The sequence below is a fragment of the Aquila chrysaetos genome, chromosome 11 (assembly GCF_900496995.4).
Source record: "Aquila chrysaetos chrysaetos chromosome 11, bAquChr1.4, whole genome shotgun sequence".
Lineage (NCBI taxonomy): Eukaryota > Metazoa > Chordata > Aves > Accipitriformes > Accipitridae > Aquila > Aquila chrysaetos.
The window spans coordinates 15,412,744-15,432,681 of NC_044014.1; the positions used below are offsets into that span (position 1 = coordinate 15,412,744).

The following is a 19,938-nucleotide window of genomic DNA, read 5'->3' on the forward strand; positions in this document are numbered from 1 at the left end:
TTTGTTGGTTTTTTTTTGTTTTGGTTTGGTTTTTTTGTTACCGAATTGAACATCAGGATCTGAAGCTGCAGTGTCTTGAGTGTTATGTTCCATTATATTTGGTTTTTTTCTTACAAACTTAGGTCTAAGACACAAAATTGACCCAATTCAGAATTCTAGTGACTTCTGTCATTGTTTCGAAAACACTGTGTGTAGTTTGATGTTTCCTTGCTAGTTCAGTGTTCTATAGAGAATCCTCTGTACAGTTTGCAGACTTTCAGATACAAGTCATCATACAAATCAGCCCTCTTTGCAATGAGCATTGTTCCTTACTTCTATCAAATAAGTGAATTCCATCTGTTTAGCACTTCTTTTCTAGAAACATTGCCTGTTTTCAAATCTTATTTAGCTCTACTGCAGTCCCACTATAACACCCTCTTGCCTGTACCTACACAGAATGGTAATTTATGTATCCTCTTAAAAGTAAATATTGCCTCCCTGATTATTCTGCTGTTTATGATGAAAGAGAGCTGTGAGGTAAAATGAGTGGAACTTTAAAATAATTCACCTGTTACATAGGCAACATGTTTCTCTAGCATAAAACACCGTGTTAGACTATTTTTTTTCCCCTCATCATTCTGAAAATAAGCATATTGTTCAATGTACCAACTCTTCTGAGATGAGAGCTGGTAGAATTGATGCAGACTGCTCAGCTTTTTTCCCTTAAAAGGAACTAATGCTAAGAACTAAATTTAAAACTAATCCATTCCATGTCTTTTACTTGTAGCTTCCATCAGTGATGAACAGTCTAAACCATGGATTCCTTCACTAGCTGATGTGTCAGCTGTTTTTGTCAATATGGGTGTTGCGTTTAGATCTCTCTTTCCATTGCAGCATCTTCAGCCCAACTTTAACGAGTGTGATATTTTGTAAGTGTTTTCCTTTTGATATTTATTGCTTAGATCCTGTGAAAGCAAGCCTTGTGCTTAGAATGTAGAATCAGAAGGTTCTCCTTTATTTCCCTTCCCTTCCATCAAGCCATACTCTTCTATAAATTCTCAGCTCAGGTCTTCATAAGAGTAAATAAACCAGAACTTCAGACAATGCCTGACAGGTAAGGATTCAGCAAACCAGAGCTTTGTCCTTTGTCCTGCACCTTCCTAATAGAGGTTTACAAGAATTGTTGCCTAAATAGCTGGGCAGAATTGTAAGTAATTGGTTACAAGTTGAGATAGATGTGTGTGCTCTGTAACTGAGAATTGTTTTGATTTGAAGGTATTTTGAATCGTGCAGAGTTTTGTTTTTTTTTCTTCAGTTTGATGCAAATAAGCCTTTGTGGGCTTTTAAATTGTTGATTTATTGCTCAGATTAGTGTCTCTTTTATTAGAAGTCAGATGCAAGAAACAGTGAGTAAACATCAGCCAAGAGAAGACCTAACCTCTGCCAATCCAGCCTTCTTCAGTCTACCAGAAAACAATTTAATCAATGTGATTAAGGTGAGAAAACTCTAGTTATTTTGGGAGGGGGTTTTGTGGGGGTGGGGTGTGTTGTGTTGCTTTGTTCTGTTTTTTAGCAAAAACCCTGGTGTCTTAATCTACTCCTGGGCATGTTTTGTGAGTAGATGCTATCCTGGGGTTTCTGCTGAATCAGATATTATTGCAGGCTCGTTGCAGTCTCTAAAGTTTCCTGATTTCTATTGGCTTCACTCACAATTGCACAGTTCTGCTGCCTCCCTTTTCCAGCTGTGGCACTTCATCAAACGTCTCTGCTCCCTTGTGTAGAAAAAACTATCCATTTCTGTGTTCCAGTGGAAATGGGAAGGGGAGTTGATGTTGGGTGGTATGTTTTATGCTGCTTCAGTGTGTTAGTGCAGCTCTCAGAGGTATGTGATCAGTCCCTGTGCAGCACAAGGTGAATGAGGTGGGAGCTCCTGGAAGGCAGGTAGAGCTGTGACTGACTCTTCTGTGGAAGTGAGCTGTTAGATCCATGCACTGTGTCCTGTGAGACTGTAGGCTGAATGAGTGCTGGTCACACCTCACAGGCTAGTTCTCTCTGATTAAAGGTTGTATGGTGAAAATGCTGACTTTATAACTGATTTCAGAGTTCCTTGTGGAAGTATTTAAATCTTCCTAACATCATTTCTTTAGAGATTTTTAACTGTAAAATCACTTAGTTCAAGAGAAAGCAGTCAGAGCATCTCCACTAGAGACAGGGTACATATATCTTGATAAATTTATGTTCTCATTTACACACACATCCCATATTGTAAGTAACCCATGTGATAATGCTTGGGTGGGGAAAAATCTCTTGATTTATGTTTTCAGTATTACTTGTGTATTTAGAAAGTGTCAGTCTTTTGTTCAGTTAGATGAGGATTGTCTGTGCAGTGGAGAAAGATCTTCCCTACTCCTGTAATGTCCAGGGAATATTGCCATGTTCAAAAGATGAGCCTCTAGGAGGTCTGTTAAAAAAAACTAAAAAAAAAAACCCAAACAAACAAAAAAAAAACCAAAAGAGTGCAGTTACTGGCAGATGGGGAGATGTTAGTACACAGGTGTTGCAAGAACAATATATCATTTGAGGTGCATTTTAATGTGAGGGTGGAAAACTTAAGTTCTCATCCCACTTTAAAATAAGCTAACCCAATTTCAGATTTTAATGCTTTTTATTTCTTTTAAAGTTTCTAGGTTTCTGTACAACAGTAATTCAAGGTGGATACACTGATCAAGAAATATTGCTGCTGCTTCTATTGCTATTTAAAATAAGCTTGGAGAAACAGTTAAAGCAAATTCCTTTGGTGGATTTTCAGTGCCTTTTCATAAAGCTTCTGATAAGTATAAAAGACTGGGATACAAAGGTAACTTTATAAATAATTTCCTTGTACTAGATTTATGAAACTGCAACTTAATTTTCAAGAAAAACTTCTGAAGTTTTCATTTTTTTTCTTGACGTATCAGAAAAATACTGCTTGAAAATGTAATATGAACAAATTGGGAGTTTTGGATTTGTGTGAGATATAGGAGGTGGGTGGGTATACTGAGAGGGTTTTTGTCCCATAACATTATGATTGCCTGTCCTCTTTGCAAGGCAACTGTTGTATTGAACTTACTCTTATATTTACTAAAATAGCTGTATGTTTAAAATGGCTCTCTGAAGAAATGATTGCACTAAGCTGATAAAATGTCATTAAAAGCAATCTAATCTCAACTACCCTACTATAAAATAGTATTTAGTAGACTTAACTACAGGTGCAATGCAGAAATACCTTTATGCACATCATTTCTTATTAGATCAATTCCTTTTAATGTTTATGCTCTGTATGTTTCTAGGGAGTAGATGTGTACTCCTTTGCAAATAAAACAAATGCCCACCATATCCATTCTTCAGTATGGGGACTTTTGTTGTTGTTGTTTTAAAGATGCCCGAGCTCTGCCTGGCAGTGAGTGAACTCTCCACTCATCACCATAATCTCCTGTGGCTAGTTCAGCTGGTGCCTAGCTGGATAATACGTGGACGGTAATGACACTGTAAAATCAGAAATATGTAGTATCATTAACAGCTAATTTATTTGTATAAGCACAAAGTCTGATAAATGCAATAGGTATTAAATTTTCTTTGGGTGATTCATGTCTGCTTTTAAGTGTTAATCTGTTAGGTGTTCTATATCTTTGAAATTAATAAATTATAATGTATCTGAGGAGAATGAATTGGATGCTCAATTTCAGGCTTGGAGGCAAGCATCTAGTGTTTATTTGTGCAGAAGAAAAGCTGCAATGAGATAAGGGTACTTACATTTTACTAGTCTCTTTACTAGTTTAATAGCACCTATATTGAGAGAATCCAATTTAATAGTTGTAGGCAAGTTTATGTCTAGGGAAGCCATGCATAGCCTCATATACTTTGTAGAAACAGCGTGGATTTAAGAAATTCTCTGGGAAAGAAACTTTTTTGTTTTTCAGGGAAGTAAGAAGACGTCTTAGCCTACTGATAATTTCAAAGCTTCTTAATAAAAAGCATATAGAAATACCTGATGACAGTGACAAGCAGGTACTGCATATATGTGTTGTATTTGTATAATTTGAAAGTTTAGAAAACACGTATATTATTTTTTGTGTTTTATGTTTTAATACTGTAAGCCTATTTCCAGGAACCTTGCAAAATGACCAATTAGTAATTTTTAGTTTAGATTAGTATTAGAAGTATATTTGCACATGTGTGTAACCTGCATGTTCTGCAGCTTGTGAGTGCATTATTGTTTATGTGCCTAAACATTCATTTTGGACGTTGGAAAGAGGCCTATGCTTCTTTCAGTCTTCCTTTTGTGTTCATGTAGAGTCACTCTTTGTTTTCCTAGGGTTGATTTTTTTTTTTATTGAGGCAACATACAAACACTTCAGTATGTGAATAGTCAAAAATTACCCAAAGCATGAAAACTTCCATTTTAATTAAAAATCCCCTTTATGTTCTTGTCTTAGTGGACAAATAATATTGTAGTGGCACTAGGTTTCCAATTTTCTATTGCCAGTAAACCACTCCAATTTCTTAATGCTTGTATCTGTAGATGTCTCTTCTGCATCATTTTGTGGTGTACATGAAACCTTCTAATCTACTAAAGAAGATGAGAGAAGGACTGGAGCAGCAGAATGCTGCTGGAGACTACCTTCATACAAAACTAGAACAGGAGGTATATAGCTGATAGTGCTTTTTTGCATTTGTCTTTTTATGCGCCTTCTACAATTTTGAGAATGTTTCTTTTAATTTCTGTTAACTGAGGACAGTTCTGTACATGAAACTGTACATACACTATTTTGTTGCTGTTCATCTGTTAAAATACTACTTGTGTTCAATTTTGGTTATAGTCATGGAGGAAGGAAAGAAGTAGCATGTGACAGAGGAAGCTGTATTAGGCTGTTTTACAAACAGGGAAATCATCAGATTTTCTGAATGGCTAAGTCACATGGATGTCTTGAGTCCTGTCTTCTGTAATCAGAAGACCATCCTCCCTCCCTTCTGATGTAATCAGTGGAAACTGTTTGAGGCTGAGCCAGACCTTCACCTGCAGGCTTCAGAAAGAGATTTATGAATCTTTTCTCATAAACAAGTATTAGAAAGATTTTGTATTTCCATCCATCCAAAAATTGAATATTGGTTTGGTTATTTGAGACTATCATGGAGATCTCTTAGCAAGTATTTTGACCTTGCTTTTGACCTTGATGTAGATGATGGGAAAATAAAACCAACTGCTGAATTTAATTTTCAGTAATTAAAACTACAGAAAGTTTTGTAGGTTACTTAGGTAACTTAAACCAGTGTTTTAAAATGTTTCTAATATATGAATGTAGTGTTTCAAATTAGTTATTTAGGCAAATGTGTAGACATACTTGTCCATTGATCTGGCCATTGGAAGAATCATTCCAGAAAGCAAAGATAGTGCTGTATCTAGATGTGAAGAGTTATGATTGACTGCTAAAGCTCTTTTGATTTCTCTCCAGGCATACTACCTAATCTACATCCTCCTTCATCTAGTCAGTGAAGCTAGTTTCTTTGATGTTGTAAATTCTAATCAAAGGGTGAGTAACTTCAGTGGCTAGATCTTTAGATTTTAAAAGACTATTTATCATGCACACTTGGTCTATTTTGGTAAGAGCTATCATGTGATGGAAGATCACCAGTGGATAATAGCACTGGGGGAAACTTTTGTTCTGGGGCAAAGTAAATGTAGAAGAGCTTTCTCTGCATTTCTGCAGATGGAACTACCTCAAAACATAAGGCTGTGGATCAGCAGACATTTATTTTGTTAATCTTTCTCAGAAAGTAACTGGAGATTAACTCAACACGGAAATTCTAAGAAGTTCAATGATCCTATGAACTCTTGAAGTAAGGTTGAAATTTTTCAGTCTAGAAGAAAACCACTTTGAAAACACCCAGTAAAATATGTTCAAACGCATCACGGTTTTCTGTGCTGGAGTGCAGCCATGCAACAAGTGAAAGCTAGGACCGTATCTCTTCTGTTCTCTGTAGTGATAGTTCCTTTGTGCCATGTGATGTGAACATCTGTTAAGTAATACCTTCTGCTTAGCCTTTCAGTAATCCTATTCAGATTTCTGTGATCATTTACTGCAAGGTGTTTGTGTACACCTTCTGCCCCATGGAATCACTGCTGGCTTTTAAGAAATCTGTCATGAACTGTTTGAGAGAAGTAAAGCAGTAATGTTTGGTTACATTTCAGGGCTTAAGTGTCTCAGTTTCCTACTCAATGCAAAAAGATAATCACAGAGTATAATCTGAAACAAAACCGTATGTGGTAAAGAAAATAATTATATTGTGATGATCTTTTGGGATTTGTTTTTTACAACTGCCTTCATGAAGATTTGTGGAGAACTTGATCTTTTTTTATATTTTTTTTTAATGTCTCTGTATTTCTTCATGAAGAAAGAGTCCATTATTCACTGACCTGTTAGCCATCAAGTGGCAAGAGGGGTGTGGCTGAATATTGTGCAGGCTAGACTTTGTATAAAATCAATATAACTATTTCATTTCTGGTCCTCTTCCAGTTACATGGGGTAAATTGTCATGGCCTTGAGACACCAGCAAATGTTTGTGAGTAGAATTTCAGCGTGTCTCACCTGTTCTGCAAAGCAGAGCCTCTTTGCAGGTGTTCAGTGAGGGATTGCAAACAGGAATTTTATGAAGAAATTGACAGAATGTGAAAGATCTTGGGAGCCATTATGAAGAGATTATGAAGTTGCGAAACTGCTTTATTAAAGTAATCAGAAATTTAGAGAGAAATAAAAGATCAGTGCATAAACCTTGGATATGTTTTACCTGCTCAGACAATTCCTACAAAAGAAAATGACCTGAGTCATCCTTGAAACTACTTTTTAAAGCTCTTAGACCTGGTTTACCAGGTGCATACAAGCAACTGATAGAGGATGTTGTGATCTTATGTTCTTTCTTTTCCCCCTTCCTTACTGTATGTTTCTGAGAAAAATTCAAACTGAAGCATATAATTTTTAAATTGAAGTAATATTTGAAGAAAGCTTTTAGTTTTGACGTGGAGGATTTAAATAGCTGTACACTTTTGTCTTTATTTAGCAACACTTACTGAAGCTTTGCAGTGCCTTAGATAAGCACATAAAATGTGATATTAGGGAAGATGCAAGGCTGTTTTATCGAACTAAGGTAAGGCATGTAAGTTTGGGGGTTTTTGTTTGTTTTGGGGTGGTTTTTTGTGTTCTTGTTGTGTGTTGTTCCTCATCCCAGCCCTGGAAATTCTAAGAGTTCCTCATGGGTTTGCTTTTTTTCCTGGTTTCTCTGTCTGCATCATGTCTTTGCAAATATGTAAGTATATGCCCATTCTAATGCACTGAAAATACTCTTTTTGCTAACAACAGGACTCTTAACAACTGTAAAATGCGAGCTTGCCTGCGTTTTAGCCAGGCAACCCACAGAGTTGCTCTATTTCTTTTCCTGGCAGTTACTGATAGTTGACTCAACTTTTAAGAGCAGGGGCTACCTGCAGGGCAGGATACAGACTACTGAAAAACCAGCCTATCTTGCATGTGTCTCTGTTTTATTTTCAAATTAATGAGTTAGTTAAAAATGTTGTGGATTTAAGCCAACTGTGTGTGATGTAGCATCAAGCTTAGATAATTGCCTTTCATTTGCATTGTGGTGTGGGGCTTACTAATGATAGTCCTAATTTTGTGACTTTAATGCTTTGCATGCTGTCGTAGCAAGCCAAATCAGATCAGTGATGATAAAGTGACCGACCCCAGCTTTGAAAAGCCTTGGCTTCTTCAGTTTTAAATCAAACTTTTGCAGTTGTATGCATCCTTACCTCTTGAGAAGATTTTTCTTTTTTTATTCAGCCAGATTAGTAGAGCGTGGATCCTTTTAACAAGTTAATTACTCTTGCCTTGGATTTTTGTATCTCGAGTCACTTTCACTTTTGTTTCTATTGCCCTTGCACTGAGAGGGGAAAATCTTACTCTGTTTTTCCCCCTCACTTTATTTGTGTAATAGTACAGTAACTTCCAGAGGATGCCACTGTGCTGGGTTTTAACACAGCATATGAAGCAAATCTCTGTTCTGAATGGCTTGGATTAAACACCTGCATGTGATTGGTTATGAAAAAGCACAGTTTTATGAATGATGAATTCATTTCAGAAGCAGACAGTGCTGCATAGTTGGCTTTTGTGACTGCAGTTGCAGGCAACTTTTCTAGGTACAATCAGACTTGTGTAACAAACCTAACTCACCCGAAGGATGAGGTGGGTGTTTGGGAGGCCAGAGGCTTTTATGGTGATTCCAAACACTTAACACGGGCAGTCAAGTGCCTGTAACTTGTTTGCGTAGAGTATGTGACTTTGAATTCAGAGTCCCAAATTACAGGGATCTGGTTGGAGTTGAGGTGGTGATACTTTGTGCCAGCTGTAAAATTGTTCCCTCTCAGTAAACCTTGGGTGTTGGGTTATCTGGGGTTTTATGGGTTTGGGGGTTGGGGTGGAGACAGGGGGTATGATTTTGGTTTTTTTTTAACATAAATGGCTAAACTAATCAAACTGAATTTGCAGGTAAAAGACTTAGTTGCTAGGATATACGGCAAATGGCAAGATTCAATACAAACCACTCGGCCTACTCAGGTACTGTAATGAAACCTTCTCTCTTTTTCATATTGCAGGGTGCATTTAACTCACTTGTTTTTAGCATTTGAAAACAGCATATTCTTTTAAAGAGTTTTTTTTTTTTCTTCATAAATGGCATGGCTATGGAATACACTTAGATGTATTAGAATAGATTTTAATTAAAATTCTTACTTTGCTGGCTTCAGTAAAACCAAGATTTCATCTTTATCTTTAAAAGTGCTGCTTTTGTAAATGGCTTGCATAATACACTAAAATGCTAGTACTGAGTCAAGTCACAGGGCCTGACTCTGATTATAGTTATTACCAGATGCTTTGAAAAGGACGATGGGGCAGGAATGCAGTTAATCACTTCCTGCCATGGTCTGGCAGTGTGTGACTTCGAGACTACTTGAGTCCAAGGTTCTATCCACATATGTTTAACGGCTCTTGATAACTCCTCCCCCTTTGAACGTGTAGAATTTTATGCAATGATTAGGAAAAGCCTTTCATGCTCATAGTAAATAGCGTCGTTATTAGTCTCTCAGTAATATTTGCCTTCATGATACCTAGCTGGCCTTGATGGAACAGGTGGATAATTTCTACTGAAACCCAGAGTTCAGAGCTGTTTCTTCCAGTCTAGGGTTGTAAGGTTTCTTTTGTAATGAGATCAGACCAACTGTTTGAGTCCTGTCTTGGAATATAAAGCTACCTGTCTTGGAAAAGCTTATCTTTCCGGTAATGTAGTGTATCACTTACATAAAATTTAAATTATACATACATGCTTAGTATCGATTTGAGTTAAAAATTGTGTAATCAACCATTTGTCTGTAAAGACTACTAATGGCTCCCAGCAGTGTGCAAAAAAGACATCGTTTGTAGTTCGTGTGACATTTCTTGTTATAGAGGGGGAAGGGAATTAGACAGTAACACATGGCTGCAGAAGCTACTTAGCAATTGGAAGTTGGTAGTGATGCTGCTCTTTCAGAGTTGTTTTTTCAGAGATATTTGGTGTTGATTCACATATGGAGAAACTGGCAAGTGTTTCAGAATAAAATTCTAGGGACTTGCAACTCATTGTTGTGATCTCAAGCTAAGCACTTGCCTACTCTACTCTTCTATCATTGTTTTTCTGACTTGTTTACTACTTTGCTTTTACTCTTCAGGGAAAACTGCATGACTTCTGGGAACCAGATTCATGAAATCTTGCCTAGTTCAGGGAAAATAATAGAAAAACTCTGAAACCAAGGAAGATGTAGAATGAATGGAGCTTCACCTTGGTTGGAACAGAAGAAATCAGTCACCCGAGTTAAAACTTGGGCTTCATTCAAGCAAATACTAGAAACACAAGGATCTAATTTGATTAACGTTGCTTTTACTACAAATACACAACTTCTGAAAAATTGAAGTGGGTAAACTGAAAAAAACCCGGCTATTTCTATAGCCCTGTCTGAAATGGCTAGAAATATTTTATCATATTGAAAGCTGAGGGAAGTTTTCTTGTTTCCATTGTTAATCACAAGACATATTTGAAAACTGTATGTGTTCGTTTCCTTACCAGCACACACCTGCAACCATTGTTTTAGGGTGGCTGGGAAAGAACTGCCCTATGACATGGAATGTGAGTTCAGAGAGTGTTAGACCTTCCCTGTTGTGAACAGGTGAGGAAGTGGTTCAGAACGGGGCTGAATAACAGAATTGCCTGCACATGTTAATCTGCAAAGCAGAATTAGTATGCCCATCCAATGACTCTAAAAATTACAAAATACAGCAGTTGTATGTGAACAAGTGACTGCTCTCATGTCCACTTCAGGGTGGAAACAGAGCTTAAGAGTGGTTGTGCCCAAAGAAGTTAAGTGGATGCTTCTTTGCTCTGTGGTTGTGTTTTATCAAATAACAAAAAGGAATTTGTTATTACAGTGATGCGTTCATTTTATCTTAACTTCCTCATCTTCAGGCATTAATTTATTTATGCAGTGAATGTGACTGCACAGGAAGTGTTTCTATAAGACCAAGTTATAAATGAGATCTTATTACCCCAGTAGTATTGTTGTACTGATCTTTAAGAAACAATGTATCTGTATTTGTTGTCTGGCTTCAGAACTTTCTCTAAATGGAGAAAATACTAATCCTAAAATATCAGCTCAGTGGAGATTTGAGGAGATGAGCATTTGGCCCACCTATGTAAAAACTGAGAAAGCCTGAATTCCTTTGTGTGAAGTCTTGCCACACACAATATGTGCGCAAAGCTCCAAGGGCTGTTTGTTAAATAATCAAAGGAAAAATGTGATCTCCTTTTGTGTTCTCTGTGCAGTCATTTAAATCTTACACTGTAGTTTTTCTGTAGGATATGAAGAGAAAGTTAGGGTATTGGGTAGAAGCACCAACTGGGATTCCCTTAACAAGTGAGATTTTTAGTAACATGTCCATTTTATAATACCGTTTCCTCTTAATTTTTGTAGATTATCCTGTCTTGTATGATAAATTCCTTACAACTTTCCAAGATGAGAATGTAAAATAAGGCTCAAACCCCTGCCCCAATCCAAAAACCAAAAAACACCCTTCAAATTTAAGTATGTATATTACATATAAAGGAACTGCTAGAGAATGGACACATGTCTTACAGGGAAGGTATTTTATTTGCAAATTCCTGTTAAATGTCTTGTATTTCATTTCAAGTGTTAGAGAGTTAGCCTAAGACTGCAGCATCTCTGTGCCCTTCACAGGATAATCGGCTTATCTTTGTTCAAACAAAAGTTATGCTCGTGGCATTGTTCAGGGGGGGGGAAAAAAAAAAAAAAAAAATCCCCATTTTTAATCTCAACGTGTTATTGAAGAATTGGAAGAATCTACCTCAAAGGGTATCTTTGTTTGGCAATAGAACTGCTTTAGGCTAAAAAAAAAAATTACGTGGTGTTACATAGGTATGGCAATGCCATCCTTTGCTCTGCCTGTCTTTGATAGTGTTTGATACAACCTTCCCTCTGGTAGCAGTTGCTTACTGTGTTGAATATATTGTATGTTAATTTTATTAATGTTTATATTTTTTCTCACTAATGTTGTATAAAGTTTAAAAAAATTGCAGAATATGTTTATTGTATGTAATGTGTATATATTTTCTTACTATGTAAAGTTGAAGTTGCTGTCCTGTATATTTTGGAGAAGGAAAGGGGAGGGTTTTAGACAGCTTTTGTACTGCAGTTCAAAACACATTGAAACTGCTGAGGCTTTTTTCCGGATTAAATAACCACTTTGATACTTACTTCTATTTAATAGAACAATGAAAAAATAAAACTAGACATGCTTTTCTAATTAAATGTCCCTGGACAAAATGGGCATGCCTCAGCTCTGTTTCACAAAAAAAGGGCTGCGGGTCTTATTTTGGTCTTACAGCACATGTTGTAATTCTTAGGTTCACAGCTGATTAGCTTACTATAAATGGAGAAAGTCTTGAAATCATTCTTAGCTCAGCCAGTCCTGTGTATTCATGCTTAATGCCTGTGTATACATTCTGACATTTTCCCTCTCTCTCCCCCTCCTGCTTTGTCTGGACTTTTCTTCCATCTGTTTTGTAGCTGAGTAGTAATTCCCCAGTTGCTTAAGTCTAGACGTGGGTTGAATTGGAGCTCATCAGTATCCTTACAGAGATGAACCCAAAGCATCGCTGCAGTCTTTACAAGGGACTGCTGAGCTGAGCACTGCTTCAGGACTCCTGGAAATGAAATAGCAAACCTGCTGCTGTTGTGTTTTGCCAACTCATTTTCTGGCCCCCAGCCAGAAGTTACGTGCATTGGAAAAGGCTGTTTGCACGGTAAATGTCTTAACTGCTTTGGGTGTCTTCAGATAAGCATTTTGCACTGAGGTTTATCTTTTGATATTATGTTGGCTGTATTAAGAGCTATGTTATCTCATTTCATGTGAAATTAGGTGCACTTTATTGCAGTAATCACAGACAAAAAATTAAAGGCTGACTATAAAATATACATTTGTGGCTCTTTGCCTTTGTTTTTTAAATTTTCTGACAAGCCTCTGTATGGCTTCAACTTAAAGCTAGAAGCTTTTTTTAAGAAACCTGCCAGTGAAACTATTTGCACATCTCGTATTTTCACCGTTCTGTTGTGGAACTTGGTAATGGATGGGGATTTCAGAAGTGATTAATGACTTGCAGGTAGGTCTGGCTGAAGGTCAGTCGGACATGTGTGCTTCATTGATGCAGTGGCTGCAGGAACTCTCTGAAGTCCCCAAAGCTGATACTTGAGTTGATAATATCTTTGGGAAAAGCAGATGACTGGAACAAACATGTGAAGTGCGCCATTATTGCTGGCAGAGCAGCTGGTGAGATTGCTACCTCTGAAGTCCTATCACATGGCATTTCAGTGTGGAAGACGACCTTTTTTTAATAACGAGGGATGGATACTGCGGTGCTAATTTTCTGAGCAGAGACAAGCCAGGTCTGTGTCCATCAAAGGTGCCTGTGCTTAGCATCCTCTAGCAGCCAGCTCTGGGTCTCAGCGATGGCCTAGCCCAGGGGTGGACACTAGGCACGTGGGCTGCGAGAGAGACTACGCTATCTCTTGGGAGATTGAAGCAAGTACTTCTGGGTAGTTGGGTTACAAAGAGGATTCTTCTGCTGACCCTGTCGCTAGCAGGAATACTTCAAGCCACAGTATTAACACTGGTCTTGTATGTTTGTTTTTTCTTCTTTCCCAGGAGAACTGTATGTATAGCATAGTATCCCTGGCTTGGGTTTGTGGTTTGTTTTGTTGGTTGGTTGTTTTGTTTGGTTTTCCTTCCACTGGCTTCTGGAGTTTGTGTGCCACTGGAAGGGGCAAGTCAGAAAGGGTGCTGCTGGAGATGACCCTCCTAATTCTTCTGGGGGCTCATTCCTTGGGCTTATGGACTCTTGAGAAACTTCTTCTTGCCCAAGGTTCCCCCAGTGGGAAATAACCTACTCTGCCACAGGGGCAGCTGTTGGCGCTGACATCTTGGTGCTTGTTTCTGTATCCTGAAAAAGAGAAAAGGCTCTCAGGACTGGCTGGTGTGGGTTGGAGAAGAGGCTTGATGAGCTTGTAGGAGCCTAGGCAGCTGCTGTGGGATCCTCCCCTGGAGCTCCAAAGGAGCTGCCCCAGAGAGGTCAGACAATCATTAGTGGATTTAGCTCATTCCTTGTGGTTTAAGTTATCAGAACGCTCTTAATGACGTTCAAATTGCCATTTTCCCATCTTCCCCCCCGGGCTGTGAATTACCGAGATGTTTTGCCTTGTAGATGTTTTGCCAGCTTTACTGGTGGGGCCCCTTCTTATCTAGTGTTGAAAAGGGCTTTCAGTGCTGGGGAACAGTGTGGGCTGCTGATGGGGAGGATCCTAGAGAAAGTAAATTCCTCGAAGGGCTTCTCCTTGCAGAGGTGCTTTTAGTGTTGCCTGACTGCTGCTTTTTTCAGCCAGCACTTCTTCGCCTTTGCAGTAAGGAATTTGAAAGGGAATATTTTATCTGGTATCAAAAGTAGGGCTGGGTGGTGAGAGAAGAAAAACATTCACATCCTCCCATCTTGATATTTTGGTCTGGATGCTGAAAGCTGGTCACCATGCTTGCAGGCTGCTGGTTAAGATGTGTTTTCAGATGACTTTTAAGTGGCATTCAGATATGTTGTACTTTTTTGAATGCCTCCCGTTTCTCTGTGTGGTGAGCTGCTGCTAATGTTTCATCTCCAGCTTCCCTGCTGCCTCCCAGTTCCCTATAGGGAGGTCATAGGGGAGGGGATGGAAACTCAACTGGAATTCTTCCCTTCATTGTCATCAAAGCGTCTTTGCCATCAGCCTGGGGGGAGACCTAAAGCTTTTCAAGGCAGGTTTGGCCTGTATGGTGTGTAGGGGAGGGCTCCTGGCCACAGGATACGGGGCCGTTCTCACACACCCTTCTCCCAGTGCTTCCCTTTGGGTTTGCATTCACCGCTGCAGCTGCCTGAAGCCCGCCGAGCGATGCTCCTTCCCTTTCGCAGAGGAAAGCAGGAAGGGTAAATAGATTTTTGCTGCTTTTGTGCTACTGGGCGAGCATCCTTCACCCGAGCAGTGAGTGCTGTGAGCTGGGGCTCAGTTTGCAGGCTCCGTGGCTTTGGTTCTGGGTCTCAGGCTCTCTTCTCTCAAAGCCTGCTTGGAGATGAAAGTTCTGGCTCTCGGAGCGCAGGCAGGAGCAGGGGGGTCCCTTTCCTTTCCAGGCTCACCACCAGGCTGCGGCTGGAGTAAAAATAATGGCTTAAAGCTGCCAGGGTTGGTGGTGGGGAGAGGATGGCTAGGTATTAAGTTTCATGCTTTATTCACGCTGCGGACTTTTATAAAGGCAGTGTAAATCATGCAGGGTGGCCGTGGGCTCTTCAGACGGCATCATTCAGGCTCTCAGACACATTGATCTGTGTGCTGGAAACTGAACCTGTGCCCTTTGCCCTAACCCAAGCCGCGGGGAGAGGCCTGGCAGATGAGGATGCCGAGATGCTGCTCTGCGTATCAGCTCTCCAAGTTTGTGGAGCGCTGCCTGCCTCCCCTGTGTACTAACCTATTTTTTTTTCATTATTTTGGGCTCCAGCATTGTTATGGTAAGGCTTGCACAGCACAACGTGTTTTTCCCTCCGTTGGTTTTTCTCTTATTAGCCCATTTTTCCTCTTGCCCTCATTCTGTTTTTCCCTGCAGTACACGAACGCCCTTTGCTGAGAAACTGTGTCAGCCTTCCTCATAATTAAGAGTCTGGCAGGAGCCAGTGCGACAGTCATTTTGGAGATGACGCTTCCAGTTCGGAGCTGACAGTAAGCTGGGGTGCTGCGGCAGGGGCTTGGTGCTGGGGATGCGGGAATGTTCTCTGGCTGAGCGGGTCAGGGGGACCCATGAGGAGCCCGGCGCAGGAGCAGTGAGTACCCTGGGTGCATCTCAGCTGGGGTATTTAAACTGTGTCCTCCTGAAAAGCAGCTCCAGGAATGGTTAAATTCTAGGTTATATCACAGGTTTAGCCCTTTGGGAGGGAATCTGCATGTGTGTGTATAGGACAGGAATAAATTGCAGTGGCCTTAAGTCGGCTGCATCTCTCCAGCTCGGAAATAATTGAAATGTCAGAAAGCAAGATGGAGAGCTTGACAATCAAATGGCCTAAAAAAGGGTAAATAGAGAGAAGTTATTCAATGGTGCTCTGTAATTTGGTTTCAGACTCTGTAGTTTTTTTATTAGCAGGAAGGCTCAAAGCCAACAAAAGGAGACAGGAGCTGGGGATCTGCTTGCCTCAGGATGTTGTGGATGCTAAAAGCTTAGAGGTTCAAAGAGCATTTTGCAGCAGAAAAATCCATCAGGGTCTATGAAATCAAAGCAGCCATCCCTGGCTGGGAAAGCTTCAGGCTGCTGATCCCTGGAGGGTGGAGTGTGTGCTGGGGAGAGACCCCAGGCATCCGTCCTGCTCATCTACCCCCTGCAAGATGCTAGGATTTTGGACCAGCGTGGTGGGCTGCCTGTGTGCTTTACATGAATGGCTGTAGGATTTCATGTCATGTCATCTCACAGTTTCCAAACTGTCGTGTCCACGATAGCGCGTCTCCTTTCAGTCCTGAGACAGAGGTTGCTGTTGAAGGTGCTGCCAGCCATTGCTCTGAAGGAGCCTAGCAAGGTGTATATGGGATCAAATGTCTCATGTGGCTGAAGAAAACCCAGTGACTTTTTTTGATCTTTCTAATGACACTGCAAGCAAGACTAGGAAAACAAGTCGTGTGGTTCAGGAGCTCCAGCAGAACACAATAACACCCAACCAACCACACGCCAAAGGTGACCTCCTTCCTCTCCCCTCCCACCCCATCCATAGATGTTTTCAGCTAGGGAGAAGTAAAAATAAGAGCATCTGAGGAGATTTTTAAAAAAATCCTTCCTCTGTGGTACTTTCATAACAGAATTCAGCATTTTCCCTCTAGTTGCTGTGTCAGATTTGCCTCTTGGGGGCAACCTCACCCCGCTCCAGCTGGGAGCGTGGCTTCTGTCATTGCAAAGACAAGAGGGAGTTCATCGTGCTTGGGAGATGATGACTCACTGCACATCTCTCACTGCCTTTGCATTATCAGATCATTTTTGGCAATCGAGGTCATTATTTGCTGAAAGGATTTAAGGAAAGCCGTCGAGGTTGACTGTTCGTGGCTTTTCAGAAATAATGCGATCGGTTCTTGAAGGTCCCTTTCCAGGCTTGGAGTCCTTCAAAGTTTTTCGTGCCCTGCTGTCCTTCACAGAGAGGAGGGTGGCATGGAAGGACATGTGTTTTGCAGCTCTGGTTTAATGGATAGAACATAAATCTGTGCGAGGCAGATTTAAGCGATGTCCCTGCTCTTCTTTTGCCTGGGATCCCTTGGACTATTACTAAGCCTATCAGCACTGCGGTTGCACTGACTTGTATATAGGGGAGAGAGCAAACTTACTGCTCCAGCTCTGTTTTAGCCCCTTGTTCCTGAGCAGGCACCTCATACAAACCCCATCCATAAATAACCATTTGCATTTATTGAAAGGGCGTTGAGGTATACGGTGGAATAAAGGGAGCATTATTCATGCTTCGTGCTGTGGTTCCTAATGGTTCTTTACATGCTGATACGACCTACAAAGCTTGTTGTTTTGTGCCTGCAGTGCTCTGATGTTGTTCTTACCCCAAGGGTCAGAAATGACAAGAATAAACGATCATGACGGGTGTCTTGCAAATCTCCACTCCCTCGCCTTGGAAGTGTCCTTGCAAGGGAGCAGCTCGGTGACATTGCTGGCGCAGGCAGAGGGGGAGGCAGCGTGCTTGTCCGGCCGTGGGAGGCGAACGGGGCGGCCTTCACGTGAGATGCGAGAGCAGATCGATTTATCCTTACTCCTGTTTCACCCTCTCCCCGAAGCGCAGGGACGCAGCTGGGGCTGGGTAGGGAGGTTGGCCCAAGCCCAGCACACGCAGGAACCCCCCTGGGAAAATACCGGTGGAGGAGGCTGGAGTGAGCAGGGTTAACCACAGACCCTAAAGAGTAGGGACTACTCAAAACAGGGGTGCAGGACGCTGCAGCCTGTTTCTGCCCGATGAAGGACTGAGTCAGCCCTGCTGGGACAGCAGCTCCTGGCTCCAGCCAGCCTGGGCACTCGGACGGCAGCGACCGTGCAGCTCGTTAACCCAGCCCTCCGGCCCTCGCTCCGCTGGCCTTGACACTGTCTTTCTTAATAGCTCCCTCTTCTTCTTTCTTTTCTTTCCTTTTTTTTTTTTTTTTTTTTTTAATAAAGGTGAATTAGCTATATGGATATGCAGGAACATGAATCAAAGCTGACTCTCAAACGTACCGTTTGTACAGAGATGTGCTAAAGCACCAGGATGTGATGGATGCAGCCTGCTCAGAAAACACCTGAGGACAAAAAGTGCTTGTAAGGCATCTCACCACAGCTTCCCAAAATCTGATTATGTAGGGGGAGGGGAAAAAAAAAATATCAAATTTTGGAATACATTAATTCAGTTGAACAGTACAGGGAGAAGAAGGTGCCAGCAAGAAGCAAATCAATTCCCAAAGGCTGCAGAGAAATTTCACTGACTTGGAGCTTCAGAGCAAGGTTGGCTACACTTAGAAGAGTTATGTTTCACCTGAAATATTTAACATTGGGCATTTGAAATGCTCTGTGTATCTAAAGAGCCCACCAAAAATCTGCTGACAAGGAGACTTTAGAGGATTGGGCTCATGCGATGCTTTCAATGGGTTAACCCAGAAGTTTGGGTTTAAAAAAAAAAAAAAAAGAGAGAGAGAGAGAAAAGCATGGGAAGGGTAAGACTCTGGCCTCTGTCACAGGGAAGCAAAAATTACCATGTAATGAATGCCGGGCTGCTTTTGGGACATGTTCGGATAGATCTGTTGTTAGGAGGGAGATGTTTCCATGGCAAAACCATCATCCTAAATAGCACTGTAACTCAGCAGACATGTGGCGGTGGCCCCAGGGACCATCATCCAGGTCCATTCAAGCATCCTTCCAGGAGAGGTGGGAGTGCGACGGCAGGGGGGATCAGGGCAGCTCCCAGTGATGCTCGCTGTGCCTCTGCCGGCAAGGCTGTCGGCTCAGCGTTTTTCAGTCCCTTCCGACTTTAAAAGAAAACTACAACAAAAGGCAAGCTTGAAATAGCTCATTTTATCTCAGCAGACAAATAACTTGCTTTGAGCATCATTGTCACTCAGGCTAAATTACTTTTAGATGTTTTTAATGACCGGGTAACATTTTTCAGCTGTTCATTCTGTGGCACCCTGCTAGGGGACAGTCCATCTGTAAAGACCAAGGACTCGGATATCGTGGTTGTTCTTCCTGACATTCGTGTGGCTTTATTATTTGATATGTGATTCCCTGTGGTAGAGATGTTTTCAGCTAAATTTACAGCTACAAGCTCTTTTCTTTGCATAGGGGGATCTGTTTCCAAACGGGGCTGGGAGGCTGGCTATGCGTGGAGCAGCAGGAGGTCAGGGATGCAGAGGAGAAACTTTGGCAGATTGAAGGTGACAGTCCAAATCCTATCTGTGCTAAGGTTGACGTTATCATAGGGCTGGAGCAATTTTAACCCATCATTTGTTACCCCTACCTTTCATTTCACTTGTAATGCACGGCACGAAGAGCTGTGACTTGCAAAACGATCCCAATGGGGACACGGTTTGCGACATCAGCAACGCAGGTCTCCCAAATCCCTCTTTCCGAGGCAGGCACAGCTTTCGCATGCATTCCCAAAGGCAGCTTTTAAGCCACTTGCCTTCGCCATCTCTGGGTTTTGCAGCGCTTCTAGGAGATGTATTTTTAAATCCAAGCTCATAAATTTTGGAAGCTACTCTCCTTCCCCCACCCCCTCGCCCCTATCAAAGTGTCAGAGCTGAAGAAAAACTGTGAGAGTGATGGATGCGCCTGGCTCTGCTTGCCAGTGCTCTGCCTGTGTGCGGGGGGTTATTTACTGCGCTGCTCGGGTTGTTTCTTCTTCGGTGGCAGTGATGGCAGGGTTGGGGTTCGGTGCATGGGAAGGAGAGGCAGGCTGCCCACGGGTCAGCTGAGCTTTGGGCTGGAGCAGGCAGGGCTGGGGAGAGGTTGCTTGGGCACAGGGGCCAGATGGCCAAAAGGTGAAGCTATGGGGACATGGATCCTGGCTGGCAGCTTGGCCCAGAGGGTGGATGCCAGGGACCATTACACCCTCCTGGCTTTACCTCTAGGGGTGTGTGGGTTAGCTCACCCAAAAGGGCAGCTCCTAAAAGCCACTGGTGTTGCTCCAGCCCCTGTGCAACCCCAGGCTCGTGTGTTGCTGCTCTTAGCAGTATGTGGCAGGGACCCAATCTGCCACACA

The 19,938-nt window shown here is 41.5% G+C and overlaps 2 protein-coding genes across 9 annotated transcripts in view; both read left to right on the forward strand.

Moving 5' to 3' along the window:
* The window catches only part of SLF2 (SMC5-SMC6 complex localization factor 2), a 42,416-nt gene extending 29,830 nt beyond the window's left edge, over positions 1 to 12,586 (forward strand). For all 4 annotated transcript variants that reach the window (XM_030030224.2, XM_030030221.2, XM_030030222.2 and 1 more), the window contains exons 11-20: positions 767 to 908; positions 1,367 to 1,475; positions 2,660 to 2,836; positions 3,398 to 3,495; positions 3,939 to 4,026; positions 4,541 to 4,663; positions 5,472 to 5,549; positions 7,075 to 7,161; positions 8,556 to 8,624; positions 9,770 to 12,586. In XM_030030224.2, coding sequence (XP_029886084.1) covers positions 767 to 908; positions 1,367 to 1,475; positions 2,660 to 2,836; positions 3,398 to 3,495; positions 3,939 to 4,026; positions 4,541 to 4,663; positions 5,472 to 5,549; positions 7,075 to 7,161; positions 8,556 to 8,624; positions 9,770 to 9,805 — 1,007 coding nt within the window. In that variant the 3' untranslated portion in view covers positions 9,806 to 12,586. The remainder of the gene's footprint in view (positions 1 to 766; positions 909 to 1,366; positions 1,476 to 2,659; positions 2,837 to 3,397; positions 3,496 to 3,938; positions 4,027 to 4,540; positions 4,664 to 5,471; positions 5,550 to 7,074; positions 7,162 to 8,555; positions 8,625 to 9,769) is intronic.
* A 2,692-nt stretch (positions 12,587 to 15,278) lies between these two features.
* SEMA4G (semaphorin 4G) overlaps positions 15,279 to 19,938 on the forward strand; it is a 29,675-nt gene continuing 25,015 nt past the window's right edge. For 3 of the 5 annotated variants that reach the window (XM_030030299.1, XM_030030300.1, XM_030030301.1), the window contains exon 1: positions 15,429 to 15,501. In XM_030030299.1, coding sequence (XP_029886159.1) covers positions 15,439 to 15,501 — 63 coding nt within the window. In that variant the 5' untranslated portion in view covers positions 15,429 to 15,438. Of the gene's footprint in view, positions 15,401 to 15,428; positions 15,502 to 19,938 lie in introns of those variants that run through there. The other 2 variants (XM_030030304.2, XM_030030306.2) reach the window with 1 other exon arrangement.